Here is a 13,416-nt window from a genome sequence, read left to right as displayed (position 1 = left end):
GAAACAAGAAATAACCCCCTACCCCAACCTTCTTTTGAGCCAAGGCCTGGACAAAGGATGCAAAGGATCAAGCCAATTCCCACAGGAGAAGACTAGAGAGGGGCCTTTAGAAATCAAAGCCATACCTGGGGGTCAGGCTGCTCAGGAACCCCTAGCTCACTGCTGCCAGGCTCTGTAGCTGTGCTATACCCTGGAGAGCCAGGTTGTTCCAGGTCAGTAAGGTCCTCCTTGGAGGTGGTCTGGGAGGAGAACTCCAGGCCACTGTCTGTAGAGGGGCTGACCACCGCTGAGGCAGCTTCTGAACTTGCAGAGGAGATGGGAGTGGGCACATCAATGAAGGGCATGCCCCCTGCCAAGCAAAGTAAGTAAGGCTTGAAGCTGAGAGACTCTGTGCAAAACACATACCCTCCATGGCACCAGGGGCTCTGTTTCCTAGACTGCATAATAATCTCTGTAAACGATGGTCTCTAAAGTAGTCAGAGTCCCTCTGGAAGGAGAACAATCTTAAGTCACTGCAGAATTGCTAAATGGTCACAGTCTGAACAGACCTGGAGTTTTCCTTTTTGCACTTAGCAGAAAGACCAAAGCCCCTCAACTGGCTGGTTTTCAATATTAAAATCCCCAAGAGAGGAAGGACATTTTCTTCTATCCTAATCAGGGGAAGCAACCCAGGGCACTCACCTGTGGGGTTAGAGGATAAGGTAGTTCCATTGGGGGTGGGCAGCTCTGAACCTGATGTGACTTTGGTCACATGGCGCAGGGGCCGGGGGGATCTCTTCTGTTTCTTCCACTTGGATGAATCACTCATGCCTCCTGCTCTCATTTTCAGCTGGAAATAGAATACCTCATTAGCATTGGTATTCAAACTAAGATTCTTTCCCTAGAAATCTCCCTTCTTTTATTTCTACTGGTCCCTAGAAAACAGACTATATGTCACATTTGTGCTAAAGGAAAAATCTAGACCATCAGAGCACATTCCTACTCCTCTAACCTGGCTTCTACATCTGCCACTTCACAGATCAGCCTGGCAGCCTCCTAAACATTCTACTTTTAGGCTGATCACACATTACTCTGCTTCCCTGAGTCCTGGGTGGCAATCCTAAGTCCTGTAGATGGTGGCCTCTTATAGAAAGGGTGAGGGCAGAGGCTCCTTTGCCCGAAGCTTCAGATCTACAGGTCCTGGATTCCTGGGCTTTGTTCAACTACCTGTAGCACAGCCTCCTACTCCAACTATGGTTCTCTCAACTATGAGAGTCTACACTTTCCCCGTCACACTCAGCTTTCCCACTGCTTCGTGAACTGGGCCTAGATTCTAAACATATTCCTGGCTCTCTGAAATTTTTGCATCAGATTGGTCAAAGGCTCATTCCTTGGAGTTAAGGAAGGAGTGGTATCCCAGCCGATTTGTGGAGTTAAGGATGGAGGGTCATGTCACGCTGCTGTTCTGCTCTCTACTGCTCCCAATTTTGGTACATCACTGAGACCTGTCCTTCTCACTGTTGGGTCTTTCTAGATGCAATTTTATGTTTTCAAGTGGTAAGGCTACTGATTTCTTGGACCCTTGCTCTATTCCATTTCCTTCTCTCCTGCTGTATTTCCATTTCTCCTATAGCTTCCTTTTAGTCACAAAGGAAAATCTCTAAAACCTATTGTGGGAACTATTCTGAGATATAAGTTTTTATGTATTTTCTCCACCCTAAGCTCACAGCTACTTTGTTTAGGCCCATTTCATTTTCCTGGTCTTGATGCCTTCTATTAGGGTTTGAAACCAGTCCCTCTACAGTTATACCATACTATTCCTAGACTGATGGACCATCCCTGGACTGGGCAACAGTAATGGTCCAGGAACCATCAGAATGCCTCTAAGAGAGTAGAAGCATTCTTCCTCCCTGCCTCTTTCTAAAGGCTGAATATACCCAGGCTATCCTTCGCCTGTTTGATTCCTTCTAGTATTTGGAGGATAGGCCTCCTTCCTCAACCTCCCCAAGCCCTCCCGAACATGGGTAACCACTGATCCTTTGCTTAGAAACCACATAATTCTTCCTTCCTTACCAATAGCTCCACCCAGAAAGGAAAGAGGTCCAAGAGTTGAGCCCTGCACCCAGCTCTTACTAACACAGCAACAGCCTCATACTGGATTTTCACTTCTTGTCCCCCCATCTCCAAAATGCCTACAGTAAAATGCCTAGCATGGAGCTTCAAGTGCTCTGAGCACTGTGGCTACACAGGAACCAGGGTGCTCTCTCCAGTAACCACTGAAGCTCATCTGTAGCAAGTTCATGGTAAAAAGAATGTTCTGGGAGTAAGAGTCAGCCAAATATACAGTCAAGAAGCTCAAGAGATCAATGAGAGAAAACAAGAACCTCCTGAGTTTATCAGCAATTGTTACTGAGGTCCAAAAAGTACTAACATCTGGATCCACTTTTGTGAGCTATCTTCTCTCTAGGTGGCCTCCCAATTTCAGGGACTCTAGGTGGTTCTACTTCCACTGAGAAGCCAGTCACTCATTGAGATTCCTTCCTACACTAGGATTAGTCCTTCCTGTTTCCTTTTCTAACCTCTGCAAAGCTAGCTCCAACGTGATCATTTCAATTAGTATTCTCTGTCTCCTGGCCTCTCTGTCTCACAAATGCCTCAGCCCTTAAAAAGTACAGTTATGCTCCCTTGTCCTAAGGTTCTAAGGTTGGGGCTGGGCAGTAGGTGTTCATGGAACCCTACAACACCTTATCCATATAACTGTATTTCCAAAGGGCAGTATAAGCTTTACAAAGAAAGGTCCTAGGTTAATAATCATGGCAAAACGCTGGGAAGCTACTAAAGAGAAATGCAACTTGTGATGAGTCAAGCACACAAATGAAAATTGACACAATTCATGCAAACAGAATGCAGGCCTATGGACCATCTAGCTAGGTGTACAGACACACATTTCTTTTTATCTTCAATGACCTGGGCTATCCAGCTCCTTCCCATCCATCTAGAGTCCTAAATCTTGGAATAAGTCCTTTAATGTTAACTAAGAAAAAAAAGAACCCAACTAGATGGATTTTCCTTTCCCTCCAAACCCAGTTCAAGTGTCCAAGTAGAGTTAAGACTGTGCTTAAGCTCCATATGCCGGCTCTGAGACAGGAGAGGGTAGAAGGGGTAAGGGCCTTGCTTAGAGGTCGCTCACAGCTCCCCTAGAAATGGTAGATATTAAACCTCCTACCAAGATGTCAGCAGGACCCAGGCCCTCTACCTAGGCTCATTACATGATGTATCACCAGTTCAAAGCTTCCTTCTGCCTCCAGGCAACCAAATGCCCCAGGAAAACTCCCAACACTGCAAAGCTACAAACACATGCAACGCTTCCAAAGCCATGCTGTGTTACTAGGGAGGGGTAAGTTGTGCTTTGCACAATGGAAATGGGACCCAGATGTTATATATACATATACATATATACATATATATATATGTGTGTGTGTGTGTGTGTGTGTATATATATAATAAACATTAAATAAATTAAAAGGAGGAAAGGAGAGGGAGAGGGAGAGAGACCTTGAGGTTCTTAAAGAGTAGTACCCTCTCTAACTGGTTCAGGGCTTTGGTCTGCTCCCCACTACTTAGCTCCAGTTTGTTGAGGAGACATGGAGAAATCTGTGAAAGACAGGCAAACGAACGATTTAAACAAAGTGACATAAACTCAGACACACGCCAACAGAGCAGAGGGCAGGAATGGGGATGGATGGCTAGGGAGAAGGAAGGTCAGGTGCATGCACCAAACAGCCAAGGGTCATCTCCATGGGCAGAACCTCTTAGGGCTGCAAGTAGAATCATCAGAGGCCTGTGAAGTCCAGGACTTCAGTTCAAGATAGAAAGAGGCCATTCTTCTGACCACCATTCTTCTAGCAGTTTGAGAACCTTCTGATCTAGTCAGGCTTGATTTGTCTCGTCAACAGAGACTAGTGCAAGTGTGAGCCCAGTCTAATCCAGCATTAGGGTGGAACTTAGGGCATAGGGTCCTCAGGCCTCCTACCTGCCAACAAGGCTGGGCCTTGAGGGGATGGTAGGACGTTCACCTTTATCAACATACATTTTTATCGCAACCTGATCAGCCTCACCAAGATTCCGTAAAAGACTGGCTCACCAGCTTATGTGTTGGATCAACAAAGATAGGCTGGGAAGGAAAGGTTGGGGAAGAAGATGTATCTGGGGAAAAATAAATTTCTCACTAAAGGAGTGACAGCTGTTTCTAGATTCCAGGCAGACCTGTAAAGGCAAAAGCATGTTTTTGCTAAGCAAGGGTACCCAGGAAAATCCCCATAGCACTGAAGTTGGGAGACCAAGGTTTGGATGAGGGACAGCAGGTCATACCTTCTTCATGTTGGTCCCCATATAGTTCTTGGGTTCTTCTTTAAACTGAGGTAACCTATAAGACAGAGAATCCCATGGACTGTCATTAGGGATAATAACAAATCTCCCCTGCATGCCAGCCATAGTCCAAAGGTGCTCTGGGCCAGAGCATGCCCTGTCTCTTAGGAAAAGCTAGGAAGAGAAGCAGCTTTTTGAGAGCCTCATCAAAGGAAGAAATTGGGGGACTTACAACACTTTCTTAAAAAGAAGGTAGTCACCAGGGCAAGGTGACTAAGTGCTCTTGGAGTATGGTGGCTCTTTTCATCCTAAACTGACTCCTTCCTGCTTGTGTTTACCTGACAAGTACTGATGAACGCCACAAGATGGGGAAGAGGGCAGTCCATCAAAACCCTAGGAGACTCAGCAAAGAGTGAGGAGTTAAAGGTAGGTTGAGTTTTGAAACCAATAAATCTGAGCCTGAGGAGTAAGAACACTGCAGCAGGGCCCGGGGGCAGATCTGGTCTGTAGATAGTAAGAATTATTACTTATAGATTTGAGAGCAAAATGAAATCCCATGGGGAAGTTTTTTTGTTTTTTAACTAGACTGTTTTTTAGAGCAATTTTAGGTTCATAGCAAAACTGAGCAGAAGGTACATTGATTCCCATATAATCCCAGCCCCTACAGATGCATAACCATCCCCATTATTAATATCACCTAAGGAGCCTTTAAAGCCCTTGCCTCAGTCAGATCTTCTCAAAATCATTCTACTGAAAAAAGGTATAGGAAACAGGCAGTTAGGCATAGTATGAAAAGGCCCCCTAGGCCCTAAACTGAGGGCCTTGACTAGGGTAACCAGTGGTCCTGGGGTGCCAGAGACTGAAGGGTTTGCAGGGATGCAGGACTTTCAGTGCTAAAATCGGGACAGTCTGGGTAAACAAGGTTGTCACCCTAGCCTTGGTCCTTCCTCACAGAGCTCAGCACCCTATTCCAGGCTCCCTTGAATTTCGCTTCCTTTATGGGTTCCCTTTCCCAGCTGCTACCTGCACAGAAACAGACACAAGTTTGGGAAGCAGAACAAGGTCTGTCAGCCTAGATCAAATAACCCTCTGCCTCCCCCTGAGGCCAAGCCAGCTCCCTCCTCCTTCTCCCTTGTTCAGTAACCCTGGACCCAGGGAACTACCCCCATCCAAAATCCCAGTGGCCCCTGAAGTGGCTGTAGGGTTGGCCAGGTCCCTGAAGTGGCTGTGTGGAAGCAGGCAGGCTCAAGAGGCCTGGGCAGCCGGGCTGAAGCAAACAGCAGCAGGTTTACCTTGTGAAGAGCAGCTGCACCATGTCTACGAGAGTGTGCTCTGCGGATTTTCTCAATAACTCTGCACAGGCAAAAACAAATAACACAGGTGTCATTACTTGCTGTGCTATTATCAGGAGACGTCTCAGAGCAGACTCCCCTCCAAACCTTGTTTACTAAGGATTATGCCAAACTTATTAAAACCAGCTCCAGCTCAGCCTGGCAGCCACAACTGCACTAGCCCACTAGATGGCACTACTGAGTCAGGAGAAAAAAGGAGGGGGCACAATGATGTGTTTTCATGGGCTGCAGGCTAGTGTCAATCCCAGAAACCCCAAGGGAGGAAGATTTGGTGCCTGGGCTGAGTCAGTCGGGGATCTATCCCAGTTCCTGCCCTGGCACAATGAACTAAGGTCTCTATTCCGCTGTACAACAATCAAGTAAAGACTTCGAGATCCCTATGGCTCCACAAGGTAGGTGATGGAGAAGCCCTGAGTTTTCTACCTCTCTGGGGTTCAGAGACAGCATCCGATATTTATACTCATGGACACTGGCCCTAGAAATGATGACAGGCCCAATATTCAAGCACCTACCACTGAGCCTCATTTCGAAGCAGATCCGGAAGCAAGACTGCATAATTTCACATACAGATTCATTGGTTAGGTGGGCACCCGCTGGGGTCAGCAACAGAGTCCGCAGCACCTAACCAGGAAGAAAGAGGAGATACAGTGATAAATAAAGCAGGCTGGGTAAAGTGGGGTGCACCTGAGGGGAGAGAAACTGCCTCCTGTTCCTCTAGTCTCCTATGGAAGCACTCAGGGGTGAGAAAGAGAGGTTAGCAAGAATGCTGACCTCACTTCAGTTTGGTAGGGGGCATCTCCCAGGAGCTTGTCTTGGGAACTGTGCCCAATCCAGCCCTGGCCCACAAGCCCAACAGATGGACGGCAGATATGGTCTGCCAGCGGTACATGTGTATTAAGGGCTTCCAGTATCTGATATCAATTCATTTAAAGCTCTTAATTATTTCCTTAGAAGAAGCTTTTACTTTGGGTACCGGAGCTACTTGTTTGGAAACAAAGTAGCTCCCTAAGCCCCAGTGGAGTCAAAACACAGTTTCATGCTGCCTGCAGACTTGGGTAAGGATTGGGTAAGGAGAGCTGACAGCACCAGCTCCTGGCCATCAGCCTAACTGCTCTTCCCATCCATTTACCTGAAGGATTTTCATCAGGACAACCTCATCGCTGGCAGGATCTGTGCCCACAAAACGGGCGTGGGTGACAGCATCTGCCATGTTCTCCATGCCCTCTGCTGTGCCCTCATGAGTGGGATCTGCTCCAACAAAAAAAGAGAAGACTAAATGGTACAGAGAGGAGAGACAGAAAAGGCAAGATATCCTGTATAGGATTTTGTTTTTCTCCTCTCCAATTTCCTAACCCATGGCTACTTAAGCTACCTGAGAATTTTGCCCATAACTGGTTTTAAAAAGCTCCTCAGCACAAATCCCACTGTGTTAAACAGTGGTTCTCAAACTTAAGAATATATCAGAATCACTCAGAAAACTTGTTAAAAATACAAATTGCTGAGCCTGCTCTGAGAACTTCTGAATTAGCGGGGCCTGAGAATTTGCATTTCTAACAAGATCCCAGGAGGATTTAATGCTGCTGGTCAGGGGCATCATACTTTGGAATCACTGGTGTAAAGCTACTCATTTCATAAGGAAGGGCCTAGAAATACGAGTTTTTGGCCCACAGCAAGGGCCAAATAGGGCCAGACCTTTGAACACCAAGATTGTAGCCTTTCTCTGTTCATGTGTTCTCTTTCAACACATCTCTCTCTGGTTGCTTTTAGAGTTTTGTGTTCAGGTGCAACTGAGGCTGGGGAGTACGGCAAAGAAATGGATAGTCACTGCTGCTGATACTTAACCTGGGTGCCACATTACAACAAATCAGAGAGCTCTTCCTGCTTTGGTTTCATTTTTATTTAAAACAATATGACACAAAACAAGAATCATTTTACCAGCTTAACTAAACAAGCATTAGAAGAGAAAGGGGACAAACTAAACAGGACTGGAGGCTGGCTGACTGGGGAGCAGGAGGAAGAGAGAATTTCAATAGTGAATAAGAAGAGGGGAGAAGCTAGCTCAGCCAACCAGCACCATGCTGGAAACTAACACAAATGCTGCCAAGGGGGAAACTGCTCCCATTCATGTGTTAAAATATACACAAGGAGAGCCAAAGAAGTGGCCTCTATCAAGGCCTACAAGGGTCCCGCAGAACTGCCTGGATTATCCTTGAAAGGGAAACATAAGTAGGAAAAAAAAGGCAGGGACAAGACAAAGCTTTGCAAGTGACAGAAAAAGTTGCTCCAGAGGGGGCATGGTATAATACAGGAACACCTTCTAGCATTAAGAGGTGAGAATTAAAAGAAATCTTATCATTTTCTTTTTCCTGGTACCTGAAATTAAGAGTTCCTGAGTCTAGGGCGCCTGGGTGGCTCAGTTGGTTAAGCGACTGCCTTCGGCTCAGGTCATGATCCTGGAGTCCCAGGATCGAGTCCCGCATCGGGCTCCCTGCTCAGCAGGGAGTCTGCTTCTCCCTCTGACCCTCCCCCGTCTCATGCTCTCTCTCTCTATCTCATTCTCTCTCTCAAATAAATAAATAAAATCTTTAAAAAAATAAAAAATAAATAAAAGGGCACCTGGGTGGCTCAGTTGGTTAAGTGACTGCCTTCGGCTTAGGTCATGATCCTGGAGTCCCTGGATTGAGTCCCACATCGGGCTCCCTGCTCGGCAGGGAGTCTGCTTCTCCCTCTGACCCTCCCCCCTCTCATGTGCTCTCTCTCTCATTCTCTCATTCATAAATAAATAAATAAATAAATAAATAAATAAATAAATAAATAAATAAATAGAAGAGTTCCTGAGCCTAAGTTCAGGGGGATAGTTGAGAAACCAGGACATTTCCCTTGCAACAATGAGCCTGAAGACTTTCATTAATTATAAGTGGTTTTCATTTTTCTCTTCTGTCCTGGTTCCTCTCTGACACCTGGCCAAAGACTCAATTTGTCCTTACAGCATGCCCCTACTCAGCATCAGGAGTGGTTACTTAGAGGTCATGCAGAAGGAAGCCAATTTCATGATGATACATAGTATACGGGTGACCCAGCTCTTTTTTTTTTTAGATTTTATTTATTTATTTGAGAGAGAGAGAGAATGAGAGAGAGAGCATGAGAGGGAAGAGGGTCAGAGGGAGAAGCAGACTCCCTGCTCAGCAGGGAGCCCATGTGGGACTCGATCCCGGGATTCCAGGATCATGGCCTGAGCCGAATGCAGTTGCTTAACCAACTGAGCCACCCAGGCGCCCAACCCAGCTCTTTCTATCACCCCAATTCTCCATGTTTCTCCCATTTGACTCAGAAAATCCTATACTCTGAAGGCCCTTGGCCTGAGTCTTCTCTCATAGCCCCGTCTGACCGTCTTTATTCAGGCCTCCAGGGTCCACAGCAGGACTTTTCCTCGCACAGGAAATCCAGGTCCTCAGTGTTGTGTGGTGTTTCAGAGTTCAGTGAAGCGCAGCTTTGCTCCCACCTCACAAGGCTCCTAGGGGTCTATTTCTTCCCCTCTTTCAGTCATCTCCCTTGTTAAAGTAGTTTAACTGATCTCTTTGTAGCTCTTATCCTCTGAGCCTGAATGAAGTAGTAAAGTTAATCTTCTAAAAAGGCAGGTAGGAGTGACAGGTCTTTAGAACTATAGGCAGAGCCTGCCAGGCGATCAGTGGCACAAATCCTGGTCTGGCAGCTGTGTGGGGCCAAACAAAAGGCTGATCCTTGGAGTAGGACCTAAAATAATCCTAGAAGCCTTGGGTCACAGGATTGAAGGGTAAGGGATATTTCTTCTAGGATAGCCTAAATAAAAGATTGTTTGGCTTGGGCTCACTTAGCAGAACTTGTCTTCCCCAGAACCCCTTCCTTAGAATGTCCCCCTTTCCTGGCCACTCTGGAGCAGAATGCAGGGAAATTTGCCAATCTCAACTCCTTTGCCTTCTGGCTTTCATATACTCCTTCCTTCTCCCTTTCTGATGCCCACTGCAATCACCACCTCCAGCATTCTCTTTTCCCACCACAGGAAACTCCAATGACCAGCTGGCCTGAGGTCTCCAATGACAAGCTGTCTGCCAAGCCCAGGAAGGGGAGAGAGTAACACTGACGAGAGCAAAGGGAAGAAGCACAGGGTGTGGTGGCTGGAGGCTGTGGAGAGAGATGACCTGCAGGTGGTGCTCAGGGTAAGGCTGGAAATAGCTGGGGCTGATTTTTGCTTAGGAAAAGTATGAAGTTAGGACTAGGGTGCCTAGACAGGCTTATACACCTCTTCAGAACCTAGCTGGCATCTAGGATTTCTGCTAAGGGTCCTAAATGCTTCAGCTAAGCAAATCCCACTTTCTAGAAAACATAAAGGGTTTTCTTGCCCTGAACTGAAGGCCATTTTTTTTTTCCTGGCTAGCTACAGCCTGAGCTGTCTCTTTTCTTGTCTCCTTACTTAGAAACAAAGACAGCTGCCTGTTTTCTATGTTCTCACCCTTGCACATGGGCTAGCAATAGGGGAAAAGGAATTCAGGATCCTGAGTGACAAGACCAACTAAAAAGGAATCCAAAAAAGACAGCATAAACAAATTCAGAGATAATAGACTAGATAAAATATTTGGGCTAGATTGGGAGAAAATATTTGTAGTACTATGATAGACAATGGGTTAATATCCCCACTATACAAAGAACTCCTACAAATTAGTAAGAAAAACAAAACAATTCAGTAAGAGGAAAAGGAGTTGTTCAAATGTTTAACTTAAAAAAAAATTAAAAAAATAAAATAACAGTTTTCACCCATCGAATTAGCAAAAATAAAGAATACTGCTAATATTCAGTGCTGGTGTCAGGGTGGGGAAATGGAAATTCTCAAACATTGGAAGTATAAATACTATAATCTTCTGGGAAAGCAAGCTGGTAGTACCTATGAAAATATAAATGCACATGGCCATTAATCCAAAAATTTCAAGTACAGGAGTCTGTCATACAAAGGAAAATTAATAAATAAGGAGATATGAGCAAGAATGCTTATTTCAGCTTTATTTATAGTGGCTCAAAATAGGAAACCTAAATATTAAATATTAATAAGAGATCTTTTAAAAAGGATTTTATTTATTTGAAAGAATGCACATATGAGCGGGGGGGCAGGGTGGCTAGAAGGGGAGAGGGAGAAGCAGACTCTGCAGAGAACATGGGGATCCATGTGGGGCTTGATCACAGGACCCTGGGATCATGACCTGAGCTGAAGACAGACGCTTAACCAACTGAGCCACCCAGAAAGACTGATGTTGTATCTATATGATGGAAATTACACAGCTTTACTAAGAAGAAAAAAATCCTACCAGAGGCTGAGGGGAAGGGAAATAGTGTATTGTTCCCTAATGATTAGAGTTTCTTCTGGGGTGAAAAAGTTTGGGAAACAAATGGTGGTGGATGATTGTATAACACTGTGAATGTAATTAATGCCACTGAATTATATACTTAAAAATTATGAAAATGACAATTTTTATATTATATATATCTTACCTAATAAAAGAAAAATATACAAACTTCCAGTTACAAGATACATAAGTTCTGGGCATGTAATGAATAACATTGTAGCTATAGTTAAAAATAATACATTGTAGGGGCGCCTGGGTGGCTCAGTCGTTAAGCGTCTGCCTTCGGCTCAGGTCATGATCCCAGGGTCCTAGGCTCACGTCCCGCATCAGGCTCCCTACTTGGTGGTGAGTCTGCTTCTCCCTCTCCCTCTGCCTCTGCTTGTGTGCTCTCTCTCTCCTTCTCTATCAAATGTATAAATAAAATCTTAAAAAAAAAAAAATACTACATTGTATATTTGAAAGTTGCTAAGAGAGTAGATCTTAAAAGTCCTCATCACAAGAAAAAAAAATTGAAACTATACAAGGTGATGAGTGTTAACTAGATTTAATGTGGTATTCATTTCTAACATGTATACTAAGTCATTATGTTGTATACCTTAAACTAATATTTTTTTTAAAAGATTTTTATTTATTTGAGAGAGAGAGCGTGAGAGAGAGCATGAGAGGAGAGAGGGTCAGAGGGAGAAGCAGACTCCCCGCTGAGCAGGGAGCCTGATGTGGTACTTGATCCTGGGACTCCGGAATCATGACCTGAGCCGAAGGCAGTCGCTTAACCAACTGAGCCACCCAGGCGCCCCTAAACTAATATAATATTATACATAAATTATATTTCAAAACTGGGGGAAAAGAATAAATCAGAGGGATAATTATATCATGTACAATCTAAGTTAATACTATTAAGTGAAAAAAGAAAATCCAAAGCACATACTCCTTTTTTTTAAATGGTACTTTACATATATTTATATACATGTAGAGAAAGGTAGAGAAAGATTCAAACCAGTCTGTCAACATTATTTATGTAAGGAAGAAGAAGGAACTTTGAGAGAGAGGAGACACCACTAATTTTTCTTTTAGTCACCTCTTTATTGTTTATCTTCTTAAAATAAGCATGCACTGTATTTGAAAAATAACTTTAAAAAGAAACCAAACCAAACCTCCAAGGGCACCATACCCTTAATTCCCTCCAAAGCATGTAGAAACCAGAGTCCCAAGGAAACCCCCCTCCTCCCCACTCTGCATAACCTGAGTCCATTAGCATGATGAGTAACCAATAACTGTCTTATTTCTCTCCTACAAGGAAACAGATGGCTAGGAGAAAACTTCCATTGCCACCAGCTCACTACCTAAAGCCTGACCACCCCAGGAGAGGCAGGAAATGAAGTGCTATGGTCATCCAAGTAGGCCTGAGCTCTTACCTATGAGTGCATAGGACAGGAACTTGTTGACAGAGGTGAGCGCCAGTCCAGTGATAGGGCCAGTGGTATCTTCAGAGCGAATCACTTCCAGAAATGGACGGAGGAACACATTGGGCTCAATTTCTGAGAGTTCTACAAGAAAAGAAACAGAAATGAAGGGATGCCTTCTTATCTGTGCCATAAGGCTAGAATTCTTAGTTACTAGGTCAATCTTCCTTCCTCTGGATTACCTTAAATCAAATCACAGACATTGTATTATTTTATCTATAAAATTTTTAGTATGTAGCTCAAAGATTAAGAAGTTAAAAAACAAAACAAAACACATTATTGGGGCGCCTGAGTGGTACAGTCAGTTCGACGTCCAACTCTTGGTTTCAGCTAGGGTCATGATCTCAGGATCGTGGGATGGAGCCCAGCATCAGGCTCAATGCTCAGCATGCAGTCTGCTTGAGATTCTCTCCCTCTGCCCCTCCTGCTTGTGCTCTCTCTCAAATCAATCAATCAATCTTAAAAAACCCACAGTATCATTATCACGCTTAAAAAAGTAGCAATAGGGGCGCGCCTGGGTGGCTCGGTAAGTTAAGCGTCCAACTCTTGATCTCAGCTCAGGTCTTAATCTCAGGATCTTGAGTTCAGGCCCCACACTGGGCGGCTTTTTTTTTTTTTTTTTTAAGATTTTATTTATTCATTTGAGAGAGAGAGTGCGCACAGAGGGAGAAGCCGAATTCCCTGCTGAGCTGGGAGCCCCACACAGGGCTTGATCCCAGGACCTAGACATCATGACCTGAGGCGAAGGCAGACACTCAACCATCTGAGCCACCCAGGTGCCCCAATATAGTAAATTTTGTTTTATATATATATATAATTTTAACAATAATTTAAAAATTAACAGTAATTCCTTAATGTCACCAAGTACTGTTGGGTCAA

General features: G+C 44.6%; 1 protein-coding gene across 13 annotated transcripts in view; it reads right to left on the bottom strand.

The window, feature by feature from the left end:
* The window catches only part of GBF1 (golgi brefeldin A resistant guanine nucleotide exchange factor 1), a 125,032-nt gene that overhangs the window by 24,903 nt on the left and 86,713 nt on the right, over positions 1-13,416 (bottom strand). For all 13 annotated transcript variants that reach the window (XR_010412557.1, XM_064595215.1, XM_064595210.1 and 10 more), the window contains 7 exons: positions 12,490-12,621; positions 6,829-6,947; positions 6,212-6,320; positions 5,640-5,700; positions 4,351-4,405; positions 682-829; positions 126-349 (listed from right to left, as the gene is read on the bottom strand). Coding sequence is in view for 12 of the 13 variants with exons in the window: in XM_064595215.1 (XP_064451285.1) it covers positions 126-349; positions 682-829; positions 4,351-4,405; positions 5,640-5,700; positions 6,212-6,320; positions 6,829-6,947; positions 12,490-12,621 (848 nt within the window). In the remaining variant the exon portion in view is untranslated. The remainder of the gene's footprint in view (positions 1-125; positions 350-681; positions 830-4,350; positions 4,406-5,639; positions 5,701-6,211; positions 6,321-6,828; positions 6,948-12,489; positions 12,622-13,416) is intronic.

This window comes from Mirounga angustirostris, unplaced genomic scaffold, assembly GCF_029215605.1.
Source record: "Mirounga angustirostris isolate CCGP_5_RB_7025 unplaced genomic scaffold, mMirAng1.0.hap1 SCAF_6, whole genome shotgun sequence".
Taxonomy (NCBI): Eukaryota; Metazoa; Chordata; class Mammalia; order Carnivora; family Phocidae; genus Mirounga; species Mirounga angustirostris.
This window is presented reverse-complemented; position numbering and strand designations above follow the sequence as displayed.